Genomic DNA, 21115 nt, shown 5'->3' with positions numbered 1-21115 from the left:
TCGGTCATGCTCTTTGTCTATAAATCTGGGCGCGTCGGGAAGATCTACGTCATTTTGACGTCATGATGGCGCGCGCCAGGTTGGGAACGGCCAGTATAATTCACCTCTTACCCTGCAGAGATCTGAGGAGCAGTTAACCACCAGAGTTTAGAACACAAAGAAAGAGGAAGGGGACGGATATCTGGCCGAAAATGAGGGGCATCCGGCGGAATTTCCGGCGGCACCACAGCAATCCCATAAATGAAAAAACATTGTTGATATCAACTAGGCCATGTTTGAAGATGGTCTGTGTGACCGTGACAGTATTTCTTCAGCCCTCACATTGCTGGAGTGAAACAGCCGTGACCTGTGGCTGATGTGACCACACACACTGCTGCTGGAGCTCCTGTGGTTTATTGCTGTTATAATAACTACTACACCACCTTTTTTAAATGTTTCCATGCTGTGGTTGTGTTTCCCATCCAGTGGTGCAGTGAATCTCAGGGTCATTATTTCTGTCTGCTGCATGTCAGTTGCGTTGGTCAGCAAAAGGGATTTTTAGCTTTCTTGGGTGCAGTTTAGAGCAGCGGCATTAGCCTGTTTAAACCATCAGGAAAGCCCAGGCATTTCAACTGCCACCGCAGTGGAGACAGCAGCCCATAGAAATTAGTGGATCAAATTCACTAAATCCAACATTAACAGATGGGAAATGACGTAGTGCAGAAAAAGTACAGAGGGTGCTGCCTAGTAAGAAATGCCTTCAACTTTAGGGCTGCTCGATTGTGGAAAAAATCACAATCATAATTATTTTGGTCTTTATTGAAATCACGATTATTTAACACAATAGCTCATTGACTTTTGGAAAGATGCTGCATTTACTGAACTTAAAAAAAACAGTGAAACAGTTAAACAAATCAACAGTGAAAACTGTGAACTGTGAAACTACCCTTAATACTTTTCCCGTTGAACTTTTTGAATTCTCCTTAAAATAAATAATATAAAACATATTTTCAAATGTTGGCTGAGTGAGTTTGGCCTTCAGCAGGTGCAAAAGTACACATGTCAATCAGAACACAAGACAAAGTAAGAGTTTACTTGCAAAACGTAATTTGCAAAATAATCTTTTTCTCGATTACAGTGTTTTTGTGATCCTTAGGAGCCGAAATCACGATAAAAATGTGATTAACCGCACAGGCCTATTAACAAGTAATCTTGCTATGAGCTAAAATGAAGAATTGAACCTTCATGTGTGGGGCCTGTCTTCGCACGCTTGCACTGTTGACCTCTCTGCTGAATGAAAGCAGGTGGGGATACTTTATACATTAAGTCTAGAAGAGAATAATGGCTGAAATGCAGCAAGAAGATGCAATAAAAGCACGTTAATCCATCATGGCTGCCCCAGAGCAGACAGAAAAAGGCGCGGCAGGAGAGCGCTAGATCGCGGTCCCTGCAGGGAAGGTGCTGATTTATCCCGGGTCAGGGACGACACATTTCATCCTTCCCTCCTATTATTTCACCTCATCCTGACATCAACACAGGGAAAATATATTTTGTCGTAAACGCTTATGGGGTCCATGTCCTTGCAAATCTTTTTGTGCTGTTTAATGTTACTCATGCTTTCTTCTTTGTTGCAGGAGGAGAGCAGTGTGAAGTCTGAGGAACAGGGTCCACGCTCCAGATTTGGTCCAAGTACCGAAGACCTGGCAAATGCATCAAAACAGGTCTCAACTGCTTCCATAGTCCTGTAAGAGTGTCTGTCTCTGTCGGGGTGAGAAGGTTAACTTTTATGCCTGAAACTTTCCTTCAGGACGGGATTGGAGTTTGTCACAGTCAGGCACCGCAGAAGCCGCTCCGCAGGAAATACCACCCAGAGAACCAGAACCTGGAGACGGTACCCCCACCTGCCATGCCGTTCCCTACCCCCACCAAACCTGCTCACAAGTCAGTTAAACATTCGACTCTGTTATCCTAAAATACACACGTATTTACTTTTTAACTAAATCTGATGGAATTTGATTTTTATTGAGTAGAATTGTCCAAAAAATAAAAGGTATGTGAGTCAAGAGAGAAAACTGCTCTAATCTACATTTTTTATTATTAAGTATTATAGTCATATCGGCGGCGAACTCCAGCTCACCAGCAGCAGGCCGGGGTTTGAAACCGACCCACGGCCCTTTGCTGCATGTCATCCCCTCTCTCTCCCCCCATTCCTGTCTGTCTATACTGTCTTTTTTATTCATTCATCCTTTATTTATACTCGAGATCATTGAGGGGCGGCCTCATGTACAATGACATTGAGTCAGCCACAAAGACAAGGAAAGGCAAAGCAAAAACTAGAATAAACCAAAAACAACACAGACATAAGAACATAGAAGGACAATAAAACTTTCCGAATTGGAAAAAGTGTTTGATAAACACATCAGGACAACCAGGATGTAAAAGATATACAATTATGTAAAGCAGTTACAAGTAGAAGTTTGGAAGTCCAAAAAAAAAAAAATGTCTAAAATGTCCAAAAGGCACAAGTGAGTTGAATTTAAGGAAGTGTTTGTGTCTAATGGAAGGGTGTGTGATCTAATAAAAAGGAAAAGCCCCCCAAAAAAATCTTTTAAAAAGAATTATAGCCATATCAACTTTATAAGGTGAGAATGTGTCAGTGTTGTGTTCACAGCGTTTTGCTGCCCCCTAGTGGCTAACAAAAATCAGTTACTGCAGGTTTAAGAACTTTTTCAAAGGTGATTTTTAACCCCTGTAACTCATCCAGGAAGAGGAATTCAACAGACTTTAAGGAACACTCTAACTCACCGTAATGACTCTAACAGACGTGCTCCTGTCTCCTCATTGACCAGACGGCTCATTGAACGTGTCTGTCAGTGTAGTAAAGGTGACCATTAATAACAGAGGGGACTGCTAGCTGTTGGAACGGCTGGTTGATTGATGTTAAACCCCTTTTGATCAGATTTGTTTTGGTGTCGTGTCTTTGAGTGCAGCAACCCATTGTTTCGTTCACTTTAACTTAAAGCATAACTCTCGCCAAAATGCAACCTAGGGTCTTTTTGTGAATGTACCCGAGTCAAACTTTCATTTAAAAGCATATTTAGGACGGAAACGTCACTTTTCAGATTTACAGTATTCTCATTTTTCGGTCAAATGGCCTTTTGAATGGGAGTGCTAGGGGCACTACTATGATCGCATCAAAATCACTATTTTTAAAACACTAAGAAGGCTCGACACAACATGAAACTTTGCTCCAAGTATCACCAGGGGCTCTACACATGAACTCCAGCATTGAGAACATTGTTTGTGTACCCAGAGTTTACTAAAAAGAAAGGTTTTGAGCAACTCATGTTAGCAGTTGGTTTTTCCGGTCGCAGCCATCTTGCCAGTCAAAAATAGTCAATCTCCAAATGAACGGACTCCATAGGAGGAAATGTCATTCTTATATGAGGCTCCTTTTTCAACTACAAGCTCAATATTGTTTTTCACTAACGACAAAACAACAAATTATCCGTGCATTTATATGGAACTAAGCTTTAGGAGCTTTCCATCTTTACTCTCTTCCCTGTTACGTTGCATTCGGAGATTGACTCTTTTTGATTGGCAAGATGGCGGCGAGCGGAAATCCAACAGCTACAGTGAGTTGTTGAAAACCTTTCTCTTTAGTAAACTGTGTACACAAACAATGTTCTCAATGCTGGAGTTCATGTGTAGAGCCCCTGGTGATACTTGGAGCAAAGTCTCATGTTGTGTCGAGCCTTCTTAGTGTTTTAAAAATAGTGATTTTGATGCGATCATAGTAGTGCCCCTAGCACTCCCATTCAAAAGGCCATTTGACCGAAAAATGAGAATACAGTAAATCTTAAAAGTGGCGTTTCCGTCCTAAATATGCTTTTAAACAAAAGTTTGACTCAGGTACATTCACAAAAAGACCCTAGGTTGCATTTTGGCGAGAGTTACGCTTTAAGGCAGAGATCATCAACACGGGGTCCCGGACCCCTAGGGTGTCCTCAGAGTTACTATAGGGGGGCTGCCAAAAATTTTTTTTAAGTTTTACAAAATTTATAATGTCTTAACATGAATCCAACATATTATTAGCAAATATAAATGAGCCTATTTGGGGGGGGAGGGGGAGAACATTAATGAAAAGGTATGTATAAAGGGTTTAGGCCGCCCTACACCTTATTGTAGGCCCAGTTTAATATGCAACTTAATTTTATACAACATATGTAGTAGGGGGTCCCTGCTCCATCTCTCTTTCAGTTTAGGGGTCCTTGGTCTAAAACACATTGAAGACCCCTGATTAAGGCATTTAATCCCATCTCCAAACCGTGTTTAGAGCCAATTAACATGATAGCTCAGGAATTTAGTATATGTTTATTTATGTGTTTCCTGAAGTTGGGCTCTGAACAAAGTCAACTGTGTTATACTACTTTTAGTTATCTAGGAAAACAAATTTAAACCCTGATAAAGGTAGGGCTGGGTATCGTTCAAAACTTTTCGATACCAGTACTGATACCAATACCAGGACTTTGATACCGGTTACTGAACGATACTTTTTTCGATACCAATTTTATTAAATCCATTTTAACAAAAATAAATTACAACATTACAGCACAAATCTTTTTATTTATTTCTCAGCTCCTACTACATGAGTCTGTCTCTGTGTAACGTAGAGTTTTTCCTGCCTGTCTCTACGACGTGTAACGTTAGACAGCCAATCACAAGCATTGTTAGATCTTGATAAAAGCATGCTGCATGCTTATTGGCTCACTGACGCTGATGAGATTTACTCCTTAGGTATTGAAATAATACTCGATACTAAGGAGGCCATTCGGTTAGTGCCTAAAAAGTATTGCATTGGGTACCCAGCCCTAGATAAAAGTGGATACATTTCTCTTTCAGGCTGCTGTCCAAACAGAAGAGGGAGATCCAGATGGCAATCCGTAAAAACAAGGAAACCAACGCGGTGTTGACACGCCTCAATAGCGAGCTCCAACAGCAACTCAAGGTCAGCCCTTCTTCTGTTTTCTTTAAGTACAACACACTTGCATATGCAGCCATACCAGTGTGTGTACAGTATTCTGCTGAGGGAGGTGTGCTTGTCTATGTCAGCAGGTGTGGTCCACATTAGTGGCTGGCCACGGTGACTTTCTGACGTTCCCTGCCATCTGCCTCCCAGTAGTGGAATGTAACTAAGTACATTTACTCAAGTACTGTACTTAAGTACAAATGTAAAGCTACTTGTAAAGCTAGTCTTTTCTTTTCATGCCACTTTCTACTTCTACTCCGCTACATTTCAGAGAGAAATATTGTACTTTTTACTCCACTACATTCATCTGTTACAGCTTTAGTTACTTTACACATTAAGATTGTTGCACACAAAACACATGTAGTTTATAAAATCTGATGTTTTATCATAAATGAAACTACCCAACAATACAACTGCCTACAAGTCCAGCTGAAATAATCACTTAGTTGATGCACAGAACTGTTTTGGGCATTTCCAGTTTTTAAAATGTGAGGATTTTTCTGCATTGAGTACTTTTACTTCTAATACAGTACATTTTCCTGATGATACTTACATACATTTACTTAAGCAACATTTTCAATGCAGGACTTTTACTTGTAACAGAGTATTTTTTACAGTGTGGTATTACTACTTTTACTAAAGTATGGGATCTGAATACTGCTTCCACCGTTGTCACCTCCTCTGGGACACTTGTGAAATGTAAAAAAGGGCTAAATCGAAGGACAAGGACTTACACTCTACATTTTCACCACAAGCACGAGATCACGGTAGCGTTCGTGTTTCTATAGATTTCGATTGTGTGTCAGGAGTTGAATTCTACGCATTCTCAAATGAGTGCGACAAAACAAAATGCTCCCGTTGGTCCGACGTGATGAAAAGCTCTGAGCTCAACAGTCCGCTCCCCCCTACCCATCAGTTATAGCTGAACTAATGGCACTGACTGAGCTGTTTGCATTGGAGATTTGCCTGTGGCACACGCACTCACATTTGGAACACATGCTGCATGATGACAAATGATCCAGTAGTGAAACCCACACGCTCCCATGCAGCGCTTTCTATAGCCTTAATACAACAGAGAATAAAGAATAAATTAGGCATTTTGTAAGCTTTTATAATGATATTTGTCTTCTATTAGTACTTGGTAATCTAGGATGTCATTTATTCTCTCTAATTCTGCTAGCTCCTCAAAACATCTGCGGAATGTTGCAGAGAAAGGCATATGTGTCTTTATATAGACTCCAGCCTTGTTGAAATACCAAACAGCCATTGGCATTCACAACTGTCTTCTTGAAAATAGAGCCTGGGCTGCTCAGGCATCCAACTACAACAGGGTGTGTGAGGAAAGAAAGGAGGCCAGATGGAAAGGAGCAGCTCTTCCTTGACTTTTCTCTAAAATTGAAGTGACGGCTGAAATAAAGACATAGTTCAAAAAAGATCTTAATGAAAGTGCCACGGATCAAAAGCTGTCTTTTTTGCCCTTTAATCCAACCTTATATCTACTTTCGCTTCTGAAGAAGAGCGTTTACTAAACACTTTTCATTTTAGACATTCCACTCTTTGGTAACACTTTACTTGAAGGTATCTACATAAGAGTGACATGACACTGTCATGAACACATGACACTGTCATGTCACATGAACTCTAACCCTAACCCTAACCCTAACTTGTCATGACAAAAACCGAATGACACTTACTGACCGAAGCGTTATGTCATAAACGTTTATGACTTGTTGATAATGTTTATGACACGTTCATGACAGTGTCATGTCACTCTTATGTAGATACCTTCAAGTAAAGTGTGACCCACTCTTTTTAGGCTGCCTTCATGCCAAAATGTCATATTATCATGTAAGATACATCCTGATGTAATGATCGATTGCCAGGAATTTTGCTAAACTCTATTGATTAGTGACCTTATGATGTTTTATTGTATTCCAGTGTTTCCCAACCTGGGGGTTGTGACCCCCAAGGGGTCCCAAAATAAATCGAAGGGGTCACAAGATGATTAAAGAGGACTTGTTTATAAAATTACAATACCAGTACCCAGTAAAGTGATACCAATACTGACAATACCTTCTTTTTTTCCTCTTTCATTGCATACCCATGATGTCACTGGAAGCGTTCAGCTGTGTTAAATGCCACCACCTCCTTCCCATCCAAAAGATTTTTACACTTATTCATTTTTGAAAGTGTTAAAATGCGCTCTCCTTCACCACACCACAGACTGTATGGGTTGTAGCTGCTGCGGTAGTGGGCCAATCACACTCTAAAAAAACTCTACAAATAGACATTGTGTTCTAGATCTGGGTTAAAAAAAATAGAATGCAGTTTCTTTCGTTTGACTGGAGAAGTTTCGATACTACTTGGTACTGGGTTATTTCGGTTGATACCGTAAAGGTATTAAGAACCGATACCCAGCCCTACTTTCACCCCCTCAGACCTCCAAAACTCATAGGAAACTATCTACGAAAAACCACAATCAGACAAAAATCACATTTAGCTAAATCCAATACCACACTCTTCAATTCATGAAGGCTGGGAACCACTGAGGATAGAATCATTTTTCTATGCTGTTTTGGCGTGTAATGAACATTAGGGAACTTTTCAGGGGATTCATCTTGTTATCGACCATAGTTCTCATGGCAAGCATAACAAATAATGAAACAAAGCTTGTGAGCTAGTGAAGGCAGTCAACTTGAGTCTGCTGCTGCACTCACATTTCCATTTTGATACGGCGTTTTCAAAAAGCCTCTCCGGGAACCATCACCTTATCGTGGTGGAGAGGTTTGTGTGTCCCTATGAACCTGAGGGCTGTGTTGTCTGGAGCTTTGTGCTCCTGGTAGGGTCTCCCAAGGCAAAGTGGTCTCAGGTGAGGGGCCAGACAAAGAATGGTTCAAAAACCCTATGAAAAAACGAGGTAGAGATGATGTGACCCTGCCCGGAGGAAGCCCGGAGCCCCCGTCTGGAGCCAGGCCCAGATGGAGGGCCTGTCAGCGAGCGCCTGGTGGCCGGGTTTGCCACGGAGCCCGGCCGGGCACAGCCCGAAAAAGCTACGTGGCACCTCTCTCTCCAACCCATGGGCCCACCACCTGTGGGAGGAACCGCTGGGGTCGGGTGCGCTGCCACATGGGTGGCAGTGAAGGTCAGGGGCCTCGACGGACCAGACCCGGGCAGCAGACGCTGGCTCTGGGGACGTGGAACGTCACCTCTCTGTGGGGGAAGGAGCCGGAACTTGTGCGGGAGGTGGAGCGCTACCAGTTGGATCTGGTGGGGCTTACATCTACGCACAGTCTCGGTTCTGGAACCATACTCCTGGATAGGGGTTGGACTCTTTTCTTCTCCGGAGTTGCCCAGGGTGTGAGGCGCCGGGCGGGTGTGGGGATACTCACAAGTCCCCGGCTGAGCGCCGCTACGTTGGAGTTTACCCCGGTGGACGAGAGGGTCGCCTCCCTACGCCTGCGGGTTGTGGGGGGGGGAACTCTGACTGTTGTTTGTGCGTATGCACCAAACAAGAGTTCGGAGTATTCGGCCTTCTTGGAGACCTTGAATGAAGTCCTGTATGGGGCTCCAGTGGGGGACTCCATAGTTCTGCTGGGGGACTTCAACGCGCACGTGGGCAATGATGGAGACACATGGAGAGGCGTGATTGGGAGGAACGGCCTCCCTGATCTAAACCAGAGTGGTTGTTTGTTGTTGGACTTCTGTGCTAGTCATGGATTGTCTATAACGAACACCATGTTCGAACATAGGGATGCTCATAAGTGTACTTGGTACCAGAGCACCCTAGGCCAAAGGTCAATGATCGATTTTATAATCGTTTCATCTGATCTGAGGCCGTATGTTTTGGACACTCGGGTGAAGAGAGGGGCAGAGCTGTCAACTGATCACCATCTGGTGGTGAGTTGGGTCAGAGGGTGGGGGAAGACTCTGGACAGACCTGGTAAACCCAAACAGGTAGTGCGGGTGAATTGGGAACGTCTGGAGGAGGCCAAACAGACTTTCAACGCACACCTCTGGCGGAGCTTTTCATGCATCCCTATGGAGGCTGGGGGCATTGAACCCGAGTGGACAATGTTCAAAGTTTCCATTGCTGAAGCTGCGGCGGGGAGCTGTGGTCTTAGGGTCTTAGGTGCCTCAAGGGGCGGTAACCCACGAACACCATGGTGGACACCGGTGGTCAGGGAAGCCGTCCGACTGAAGAAGGAGTCTTTCCGGGATATGTTATCCCAGAGGACTCTGGAGGCAGTTGCAAGGTACCGAAGGGCCCGAAGGGCTGCAGCCTCTGCCGTGAAAGAGGCAAAGCAGCGGGTGTGGGAAAAGTTCGGAGAAGACATGGAGAAGGACTTTCGGTCGGCACCAAGGTGCTTCTGGAAAACTGTTCGCCACCTCAGGAGGGGGAAGCGGGGAACCATCCAAGCTGTGTACAGTAAGGATGGGACGCTGTTGACCTCAACTGAGGAGGTAATAGGGCAGTGGAAGGAGCACTTTGAGGAACTCCTAAATCCGACTAATACGCCCTCTATGGTAGAGGCAGAGCTGGAGGATGATGGGGGATTGTCGTCAATTTCCCTGGTGGAAGTTGCTGAGGTAGTTAAACAACAAACACAGTGGCAAAGCCCCAGGGATTGATGAGATCCGTCCAGAAATGCTTAAAGCTCTGGGTGTGGAGGGGTTGTCTTGGTTGACACGCCTCTTCAACATTGCGTGGAAGTCGGGGACGGTGCCTAAGGAGTGGCAGACCGGGGTGGTGGTTCCCCTTTTCAAAAAGGGGGACCAGAGGGTGTGTGCCAATTACAGGGGTATCACACTTCTCAGCCTCCCCGGTAAAGTCTACTCCAAGGTGCTGGAAAGGAGGGTTCGGTCGATAGTCGAACCTCAGGTTGAAGAGGAACAATGCGGATTCCGTCCTGGTCGTGGAACAACGGACCAGATCTTTACTCTTGCAAGGATCCTGGAGGGAGCCTGGGAGTATGCCCAACCGGTCTACATGTGCTTTGTGGATCTGGAGAAGGCGTATGACCGGGTCCCCCAGGAGATACTGTGGGAGGTGCTGCGGGAGTATGGGGTGAGGGGGTCCCTTCTCAGGGCCATCCAATCTCTGTACGACCAAAGCGAGAGCTGTGTCCGGGTTCTCGGCAGTAAGTCGGACTCGTTTCAGGTGAGGGTTGGCCTCCGCCAGGGCTGCGCTTTGTCACCAATCCTGTTTATAGTATTTATGGACAGGATATTGAGGCATAGTCGGGGTGGAGAGGGGTTGCAGTTTGGTGAGCTGGGGATCTCATCGCTGCTTTTTGCGGATGATGTGGTCCTGATGGCATCATCGGCCTATGACCTCCAACACTCACTGGATCGGTTCGCAGCCGAGTGTGAAGCGGCTGGGATGAGGATCAGCACCTCTAAATCGGAGGCCATGGTTCTCAGCAGGAAACCGATGGAGTGTCTTCTCCAGGTAGGGAATGAGTCCTTACCCCAAGTGAAGGAGTTCAAGTACCTTGGGGTCTTGTTCGCGAGTGAGGGGACAATGGAGCGGGAGATTGGTCGGAGAATCGGCGCAGCGGGTGCGGTATTACATTCAATTTATCGCACCATTGTGACGAAAAGAGAGCTGAGCCAGAAGGCAAAGCTCTCAATCTACTGGTCAGTTTTCGTTCCTACCCTCACCTATGGTCATGAAGGCTGGGTCATGACCGAAAGAACAAGATCCAGGGTACAAGCGGCCGAAATGGGTTTCCTCAGGAGGGTGGCTGGCGTCTCCCTTAGAGATAGGGTGAGAAGCTCAGTCATCCGTGAGGAGCTCGGAGCTCCTTCGCGTCGAAAGGAGCCAGTTGAGGTGGTTCGGGCATCTGGTAAGGATGCCCCCTGGGCGCCTCCCTAGGGAGGTGTTCCAGGCACGTCCAGCTGGGAGGAGGCCTCGGGGAAGACCCCGAGGAGGGATTATATCTCCAACCTGGCCTGGGAACGCCTCGGGATCCCCCAGTCGGAGCTGGTTAATGTGGCTCGGGAAAGGGAAGTTTGGGGTCCCCTGCTGGAGCTGCTACCCCCGCGACCCGATACCGGATAAGCGGACGAAGATGGATGGGTTTTCAAACAAAAACGATCTCCTTTCACACAAGCATATAGCTCCGTAGAAGAACTAATCTCCATCAATTTAAACAGGTCTGACGACGCATGTCACATGACCATTCGCATACACTGGGCATGCGCATGGTGTGAACAGGAAGCAGATTGTCTAACTTTACTCTGTAGTTGAAAATCATGGATGTATAAGTTGAAAATACTTTGGAGAAAGAACAGTGGCTTAAAATAAGACCAGGGATTTATTTGTTTGGACCGACGACGAGGTGGAACTGTTGCTGAAAGGTATGTAATCCTACCTAACCGATAAGACTGACTGGGGTGCATCATCGTTTCCAAAGGTCTCCGTTTCTGTCCGTCCAGACTACAAAGCAACCCCGGAGTTGTTGTTTTTTTACATCAAAACAGGGTCAGCAGTGTTTCCACGTCTCTGTTTTAGGGGCTGGGAAACGCCGGAGTAGTCTGGAAGAGTGGCGTAAGCGTTTCAGAAGATGTTCATGTTTAAACAAAATTGTAGTAGTGTGGATGTAGCCTGAGTCTACAAGGGTTAGGGGGGGAGTTAGTATTTTCATTCCCCACTCCCTGCTGTGCAGATCTTGGTGCTTTCTTTGGGGGAGTGACAGGGTCAGAACCTAGACAGCAAATATCAACGCTGTACATATTCTGCATTCTCACAATAATCCATTCAATGTGAGATGACTGATTGAATTGACCTGGTGGACCTCAGTTAGCCCTCTCACTGGTAAAACCCCAGAAGGTCTGGGGATCTTTGTGCACCGTTCATTCTGTCCAACACTTTCATATTTTGGGGTGAACATTATGGACCACGTTAGGGGGATTAATCTTGGTGTTGACAGTTGTTACCATGGCAGACAGGCAGCCAATCTTGAGTCTGTCGTTACACTCACATGGCAGACTCTTCCCACTGAGTGTTCGTTCCCCAAAGGATGACGTTATTATGGTCACTCCCTGCTGTGCTGTGCTCTCTTGTGGGTGAGTGACGAGTTCAAAACAGATGCCAAATATCAACACTGCACATAGTCTACATTCACATGAGTTGGCTGACTGAATTGATAAGGGCTGTCCTCGACTAAAGACACTCTCGAGTCGACTAACACTCATGCGATTTGGTCAACTAATCAATTAGTTGTTTTAATCGACAGATCTGTCAAACTGAGTTTCTCCAAAAAGATTTATGTAAAAGCACCACTTTAAATCTTGTGTTTATGAGAGATGTGTCTCGAAATTTCTTGAAAATAAGGAATAAAGCATTTAAAAAAAATGACTGATCGACTCAAGAAATCTTAGTCAACTAAGACCAAATTAAGCGATTAATCGACTAAGAGGGGGCAGTCCTAAAATTGACTTTGTCTTTTTTTTTTTCTCTAGTGCCACCCTCAGGACAATTTCTTTACATTTTTAGAGCTTTTTTTTTTTTTTTAACTCCAAGAATAGGGGGATCTTTGTATGTCCATTCTGTCCAACAGTTTCATATTTGGAGGTGTAATAAACATTAGGGGCCACTTTAGGGTATTCAACTTGTTCTGGACCAGGGGTCGGCAACCTTTTATTTATATGAAGTTCCATTTTAAAATGTTTTTGTTAATCAGCGTGTCATATCAACATTAAGCCTGCCATCATCTACCAAGCCCACCGCATCCTGTGAAGAAGGCAACGAGTACTAGCCAATCAGAGACAGAGTAGGGCGGGTCTTCGCGGAATGCGGATGGGAAAAAAGTCAATCAAACTACCGTAAATAACAGACCGTGCTCCTGCCAATGGCTGTGAAAGAGGTCATTTGGCATGCAGATTGGAACATTTCCAAAAAAAACTCTCTTGCACATTTACTAGTGTGCCATTGGTTCAGCTACCGGGTGCCAATGGTGGCACGTGTGCCTAAGGTTGCTCACCCTCTGTTCTAGACCATCATTACCATGGCAAACAAAAGCAATAATGTAATTACTGCCTGAGGTATCTTGTTCAGAGTGCCATGATCAAAGGTCATGTTTGTCTTTGGTTGGCTGCAGGTGGTTCACCAGGAGAGGGTCACTCTGGAGTCCCAGCTGGAGCTCCTGCGGCCCCTGGCCCCAACGTGACTGGTCCTGGAGTCTGGTTAAAGTCACGTTACCTGTGTGTGTGTGTGTGTGTGTGTGTGTGTGTGTGTGTGTGTGTGTGTATGTGTCACAGAAATACAATAGCGTCACTATAAAACATGAATGTTGAGCTGATATGAATACAAAATACAGTTGAAGGGTTGACGATGGGGACAAACAGGGATCAGACTCTTGGATTTCTTTTGATGAACAGCTCTAGTCCCACATGCAAATGTTACTCTTACTTTTAATGACGTCTTCGAGGATTAAACCATTTTTTTATCACTGTATGATATGCACATGACATTCTAACTTATTTTTTCTCGCTTTTGATTTACTGTCAGGTCTCTCCCATGTATCTTACTTTGCTTACAATACAGCTAACAGTTTGTGCACGTATTGCAGTGCCTCAGATACATGTTTCCTGTATGTTACATGCTCTGTGTTAATGACGGGAACTAAAGTGCTCTCTGTTTTTCTCAGTCTATGTATACAGTGCATTTCATGTGCATTCCCATGTGGTCTAAAGCAAGTAGTGGTGCTACAGATTAGTTTCTGAATCTGATTACTTTTTCCACTTAAAGTTTAAACAAACAAAAAAAAGCACATTTGCAAGGTTGTACCTTATGTTAGATATGGTTTTTTTTAGCTACAGATTTCCAGCCTTCTCACAAGATTGGATTGTCTGTTGTCACCCTGTAGCACTGGCACACGGGGCCATAAGGACACTGAAGAATGTTGACACTGGATGTGTATGAAATATGGATAATCTACTTGAAAATGTGCTCCATCTTTAATGCAAGCGCTGTCTGACTGTTAATTTTTCTTTAACCCCCTTATGTTTAGTATCACATGAAGAGTTATTTCTGCATTGCAAGTTTGGAAAAAATTGATTTCCAAGACCATAAAAACAAAAACTGGTGTTATCAGTCCAGAAATAAAAAGAGCACAATATTCTGTTTCGCCAGATAGATTTCAAAACAGCTAATGTTAAAATGTGTTTTTGATTTTATCTATGCAAAGATGTGGTGCTGCTTACGCTTGCTTTAGACCATTTACCATCAAGGAGAATAAGGATATTTGGGAAAAAAATGATGTGGTTGAAATACACGATGGCATGCTTGATAATGCATGTTATGCTAAAAATGACGTGAGCATTGATTGGACTGTGAACTGACCTTAAATCATGCACAACTACTGAGCTCTGGGCTGAAGACAATGATCCAACTAATCAATAAAGTTGTCTATTTTTATTGCTTGTGATTATTTTATTACATGTATTGTACAAGAGACGTTTGCCTTTTTTGTCAATAACTAAAAGAAACATTGTTTTACCGTTTTACTGGTGTGTTAAGACATAACTTAGGGTTGCTCAGAGCAGAGCCGGCCCTAACCAGTTTGGTGCCCTAGGCAAATTTCAGCTGTTTTTGTCGCTTTTTGTGGCGTTTTTGTCATTTTCAACGTTTCTGTAGGATATTTTTCTATGTTGTTGCTTGTTCCGATTTATTTTGTGACATTTTTTGGCGTTTTCGTGGACCTTTTTTTGAAGGGGGTTGGGGGGGGGGGTTCTTACCCTTTTGGCGCTTTTTTCAACTTTTTCCACGCTTTTTCGACATTTTTGCCGGGTTTTTTTTAAATCATTTTTGGCGATTTTTTTTATTTATTTTTTTTATGTTATTGTGGAATATCTTTAACTGCGCTTTACTCATTTGGACTGCCGGCGCCCCTAGCATTTGCCTATACTGCCTATGCCACAGGCCGGCCCTGGCTCTGAGCAGCATGAATGTGGAAAACCTGCAAAACTTCTTAATACATTTCTCATATTATGTGTTTCCCGAGAGCAACAACAGAAAACAGCATTGAAATACCAAAATAATTGACTTCTTTTCACTTCTAAGACTCAAAAGAAGGTGACATTGAGGTTGGGATACATTACCAGATGTATCAGAAGTCGTTACCATATCATTGGTATGAGAGCAAAAAGAGATCAAACAGACTGCAGTCATAACCCTCTGGCTCTCACAAAGCAGCTGGGCTTTCTCCGACCCAGACATAACAACCATGGGTCAAGCAGATTGCCACTGATGGCTGTATTCCCAGACCCTCCACCATGCACTGCCGTCCAAAAATATCCGCTGACACACTTGGCTCCCATTTAGACACCTCATACACTTGATAGGCCTAGTTCTCTGCCATTCACGTTGTGTTCGAAATCCACACTCACTCCAAGTCATCCAGAGAGCTGCTTTGATTGCGATTAAGGACTTTGATATTGGTCCAGACATTTTTCCAACTCAGTAACATGTTATATCAACAACCTACTAACAGCATGGCTCTAGGGATGGCAATGTTGGTCTGTCGATGAGTCTGTCCACCACTTCTTCTTTTTTTATAGTTGAGAAATAGCTCAACAACTGAATTTTGTACAGACATTTGTGGTCCCCAGACGATAAATCTTAATGACTTTGGTGATCCACTGACTTTTACACCATGAGGTTGACATTTGTGTTTTTGAGTGAAATTTCTTGACAACTCAACTCCATGGATTGTTAGGAAGTGTGGCACATGCATTCATGTTCCCCCAAAATGAATTGTAATAACTTCAGTGATCCCCTTACTATTTATCTAGTGCTATCATCAGGTCAAAATATTAATTTGTTCAATACTTTGGTTAATGACCAAAAACCTACAAAACTAATGACATTCCCATCAGCCCCAGAAGTACTTTGTGTTGTGTTAATGACCTCACCTTTGGTCTGTCAGCAGGACAGTGGTGGAAGGGTGTAGCAAGGGCCAAGGAAGATCCCATTACATTTTGGATTGAATCCAAATCATACACGGGTACACATTTGTTTATTTACTTTCATTGACATTGCAAGATAGGGCATGGCCTTGCCGATAGTACTGCTCTCTCCGAGTGCACTTCTAATTAGCTAATGTTAACATGCTAATTGCTCGTTAATAAACATTACTCTATGCTTAGCATTAGCATGGTCATGGTGAGCATGTTAGAATGCTAATGTGATCATTTAGCTCAAAGCACTGCTTTGCTTAAGAACAGCCTCACAGAGCACACAGTCACAGTTTGCTTGGTTGATATATTTTGCCTCTCATTTTTCCTGGAAATGGCAGCATTTAACTCATTTTCAGGATGTGAAATAAGACTCGATTGAGCCGAGCAGAGGACCAAAGACACGTGAATGAGTCGTTGTGGGTGATTGAAATTGACTTTTTTTTTTTTAGACTGAACAAAATGAAAAAGCTGAGCGGTGTTTAAGCCTATCCCAGGGCATTTGGAATAATGCGTCGCTCCCACATCTGAGAAAATGAATGAGCTGGAGTGAATGAGTTCAATGTGGGAGACAGACACGGGATGCCAGACGACAACAGGGCGCTCGTAGCTCCACTGTGCCATAACCAATATTTGGCACAGCCCGGCATGTTGGTACCTGCTGCATCGAGGATGTCCTCCTATACTGTAGGTTTTATTTCATCTTATCCATCAGAAGAGGCGTGTGTTTATTCATTCAATCAGACAGCTCAACAGGGAGACATTCTCACTGAACTATAAATACCACTTAGAAGTGTTTGGCTTGCATTTCAAGATGACAGCTGCACGTGATGAGGAAACTATATGTGTCAGCCATGTGTTGCCTCTAAGTATATGCTTGTTTGATATAATTGCCATCTAGCTATCTCACACAAAGTCAGCAACAGGATTATTATTATCTATGCATGTGGTTATTACTATTGATTTGTCTAGCCGGAGACACAGTGACATTTAGTGATCTCAGACACAAATATACCAAACCCTCCCATCCTAATTTACAGAGGGGATGGGGGGTTACAACTCACCCTAATAATCAAAACTGGCCAGTGCAACCCACCCCAAAAACCTATTAGAATTTCCTTTACATAAATAAATACATTTGCATCGTAACTTGATGCAGAAAAGGCAGAAATTGTTGCAGAAAAATTCACCAGAATGCAGAAAATTATGTGTTTGATGACCAAAATTTCAATTTTGCTCAAAGGTGGAGATCTCAACCCCCCTAATGTTGAACCCAAAGTTACACCCTTGCCTCAGTGACAGAATTGGGACTCTGTAGATGTCACAGAAAGTACATCGTAATGACCAAAGGTTTATTGGAATAAAGCCTGAAGTAAATCAAATGAACTGACAAAGACATGTAGAGTTCTTTTTCAAGTTCAGTGTAAAAACACTGTAAATGTGCGATGGCTTCTCAATAACTTGTATCACCCCCGGCTGGCTTAAAAGTTCAAGCTGACCCGTCTCACAGCAAAGATTAGCAGCTTTTGTCTGTTCAAGTTAGCCCCTTTGTTGCAGCACCATTACTCAAAGATGACGGCATACACCGTTTCTCTCGTCTCTCCTTTGTCCCAGCCACGGGCTTTGCAAAGGTTGCACTTCTGGTGTGGACACGAGTTAGGCCACAGGAAGGGCTTTTAGCCTGTCACCTCTGGCGATTCTGGCCCTGTCAGCTGGTGGGATTTAGTTTAACACTCATTCAGCAAATGTGAATAAAGCTCGACCCAGGCTGTCAGGCCTGCATACGGAGGTGAAAGCAAAGATGAACCTAGACAGGGAAATTATAGAGTATCCTCACAGTTTCATCACAAATTAAGAATGAATGGAGAAAATATTGTGTCCTACAAGTTGCAAAAATGGATGTATTTCAAATCATGTAAACACTAGCACTTAATAATTATTTTAATCCTACTTAAAGCTTTGTGAAAACACATATGGTGCTGCAGTTTTTGAGGAGAATTCCTAGCCAGACACCCTGCCTGCTTTTGTCTGAGCCACTTGACCTCCCCCTGCTTGGTGTTGAGGGAATGTTGTACACAAAATAATCCTTGTGTGTTTTCTCATGTGAGGCAAAAAGAGGCTGACCTGAGAAGCTGTCCACCCCCTCAATTTTTCAAGTGCAATGCCCCCCATAGTACAGCCGAACCACCGCAGTATAAATAACAGACTACATAAGCTCTGTGTCATTATTTTACAATTTCTATAAATCTGCCCTTTTTGTTTTTAAAAATCAATGAATCATTTGGTCTGTAAAACGTCAGAAAATAGTTGAAAATGTCCATCACACTTACCCAGAGCCTATGATTATGTATTGAAATGTCTTGTTTTTTCTGACCAACAGTCCAAAACCCAAATACATTCAGTTCATATTATAGAAGACTCGGAGCAACTATTAAGCAACTATTTACATTTGTCTGGCATAATGAACTGGCTTACCAGACTGGAGGCAGTGATTTTGTGTGTTTTGCTTCAAAAATGACAAACAATTAATCAGTTATCGAAATTGTTACTGATTGATTTACTGTTGCTTTCTTTAATAAGTTCATCAACTAATCATTTCAGTTAAAGTTATAAGCAACAATATGAAAATACAATGACATGTCCAATGAACAGTCACTGGAGGGTCAGTAATGGATATCCAATATGTAAGATTAACTATTTTTGATGAATCATACTTCATACACAGACCAAGAGGTGCGTTCATAGTTAAAACGTATTTAAAAAGCAATCAAGTTTTTACACTGTGTGACTCTGTCATGTTCTCCATTATGGAAAAAACAGTATAATATTTTAAGGGACCGGAACTGAATTCACTTTGTATTTTCCATTCTCCCATTATATGACTTATCCCTCGTCTTGTCTGTCTGTTATGGTTGTGCATGTTCTGTTTCCTGTTTTATTTTGGTAGTCTGTTTTTCTGTCTTGTCTTGTTTTACTTCCTGTCTTTTGGTTTTCCCACCTTTGTGATTGTTTGCTCCGCCCTGATGTCTTTCACCTGTTCCCTAGCCGTTGTGTCACCTGCCCCTTGTTAACCCTCGTTTACTTGTGTATTTATTCTCTGTGTAATCTCTTGCCTGTGTCAGATCTTTGTTTCTGTTCCGTGTATCTCGCTTGCTTCTGTCAGTGGATTGCTTGCCACTGTTTCTGTGTTTTGGGATTCTGCCGTTCCTGCTTTTGTGTGTTTGCCTGCTGTTCCAGGACTCCTTTTGTTTGTTTGGACTTTCATTAAAGTAATCCTCGAGCTTACTTGTGTGTCTGCCGTCTCTGCATTTGGGTCCGATATTTCCCTTTTCTCTGTGACATGAACTTGTTCAAAATTGAAACTGAACTCTTTTTTTGCTGCTTTTCTCAACATTTTTGTTGCTTTTTTTCAATTGATGGTCAATAAACTTAATTTATGACATTATACCTCATTTTTTAGTTAAAAAAAAGCAAAAAGTATGAATTATTCTGACTAATAGTTGAGATCAGAGGATGTTGAGTGAATTACAGAACGTATATGTCAAAGTTTAGGCAGGATACTGTATTACAACTGTTAATTTTTCTCAAATACTATCAAATTAAATATAACACCCACAATTCAATGGAAGTAATCATTAATTTTACCTGGGAAGAATGATGCATAGGTTCCATACACAAACATGCATGCATCCAAGTTACTTTGGGCAATTTGGTTGTAAGAAACCCATATTTCTGATTTAAAAAAAACTTTGAAAACGGGTCACATTTGACCCGAGGACAACACAAGGGTTATAACATGCCCAGAAGACATTTGTTGTGATATGTATGCAACGTCCCTCCTGTCCTGGAGATTTTTCAGGACCATGATCTTTATTTTTCCTGGGGGCCGTGAAGCCAACACGGCAACTTCAACAGCGACAGAGAGGGAGTCCGGATCCAGTCCAGCCTGGTACTCCGCTCCATGTTTCACTGCCGCCATTTTTAAAAACCACCTCTACTTCGGAGCAGTGAAAAACAGTCTAGCATTAGGGGCAGCAGATGACCCGGCGCAGCAGCCAGGAGCACAACAGTCCTCTCTAACAAATGAAAGGATGGGGGGCATCAGCAGCAGTTGAATTCAGAGAAACTGGACCAGGGGCCGAGGGGCGAGAACTACTTTCTGCTCACTCTTGGGTCACTTTTGTTGGATTTATTCCTCGGTCCACACCAACATGCCATTTGCCAAACGAGTCGTGGAACCTCAGTTACTGTGCAGGCATCAAATCCCAAACGAGGACGCTCTGCTTTTCGAGGACCTGGTCTCCATCAGTAATGTGGCTCTATCTCGGACCTTGCGGCAGCTGTCGGACCTGGCCAAACATGCCTGCTCCATATTCCAGGAGCTGGAAAACGACCTCTCATCCACCAACCTGCGGGTCAGGGGGCTGCAGAGTAAGATTAACAAACTCCAGCAGACCTGCTCCGAGCTGGACCCCAAACAGGAGGCAGTGCGTGAGTACTCTCCGTTAGCATCTGTTTTATATAGAAGTACTCTCCGTTATGATCTGTTTTATATAGAAGTACTCTCCGTTATGATCTGTTTTATATAGAAGCTACGGGCGCGCGGCTCTGAAAGAAAACGGCACGGGGAAAACACACACACACACACACACACACACACACACACACACACGGTCGAGGAGCGGGCATCTTTTCCACTTTTCACCGTTGACTTCGGACTAAATTTCTACAAGCAAATAATGACGTAGATAAAAAATGAAGTTAGCTTAGTTTACCACAAGTTGCATGATATTAAGTCGCTACAGAAATGATACCATACTAGTTTAAAAAGTCCTTGAAAGTACGAGAAAGTCGCAGTTAAATCATTGTTGACTATCACCAGCGCACGGTAAGCCAGTTCATTAAGCCAGGCAAATATAATTTCTTTACCATTTTTAGTTAATTGTAGTTAGCTTCGTTGTTTTTGTAGACATTCAGTTAGCTTATTAGTTGATATTGGGAGACGCGCTGCTGTTTTCATCTCTTCCCACGGTAAGGGGCGTGTGTCAGCCTGTCTGTCCCGAGCTCATGCTACTCTAGCAACGTTAGCCACTTAGCTATTACATTGCTATAGACAGGATTTCTCTCATGGAGTAACTTTACAGTATG

The 21115-nt window shown here is 43.3% G+C and overlaps 2 protein-coding genes across 9 annotated transcripts in view; both read left to right on the top strand.

The window, feature by feature from the left end:
• The window catches only part of reps2 (RALBP1 associated Eps domain containing 2), a 35113-nt gene extending 20684 nt beyond the window's left edge, over nucleotides 1-14429 (top strand). For 3 of the 4 annotated variants that reach the window (XM_031311741.2, XM_031311744.2, XM_036007320.1), the window contains 4 exons: nucleotides 1614-1700; nucleotides 1787-1920; nucleotides 4882-4987; nucleotides 13111-14429. In XM_031311741.2, coding sequence (XP_031167601.1) covers nucleotides 1614-1700; nucleotides 1787-1920; nucleotides 4882-4987; nucleotides 13111-13179 — 396 coding nt within the window. In that variant the 3' untranslated portion in view covers nucleotides 13180-14429. The remainder of the gene's footprint in view (nucleotides 1-1613; nucleotides 1701-1786; nucleotides 1921-4881; nucleotides 4988-13110) is intronic. The other variant, XM_036007319.1, reaches the window with a different exon arrangement.
• A 5550-nt stretch (nucleotides 14430-19979) lies between these two features.
• The window catches only part of nhsa (Nance-Horan syndrome a (congenital cataracts and dental anomalies)), a 60197-nt gene continuing 59061 nt past the window's right edge, over nucleotides 19980-21115 (top strand). For all 5 annotated transcript variants that reach the window (XM_036007237.1, XM_036007236.1, XM_031311634.2 and 2 more), the window contains exon 1: nucleotides 19980-20458. In XM_036007237.1, the coding sequence (XP_035863130.1) occupies nucleotides 20179-20458 (280 nt within the window). In that variant the 5' untranslated portion in view covers nucleotides 19980-20178. The remainder of the gene's footprint in view (nucleotides 20459-21115) is intronic.

This window comes from Sander lucioperca, chromosome 11 (assembly GCF_008315115.2).
Source record: "Sander lucioperca isolate FBNREF2018 chromosome 11, SLUC_FBN_1.2, whole genome shotgun sequence".
Classification (NCBI taxonomy): Eukaryota; Metazoa; Chordata; class Actinopteri; order Perciformes; family Percidae; genus Sander; species Sander lucioperca.
This window is presented reverse-complemented; position numbering and strand designations above follow the sequence as displayed.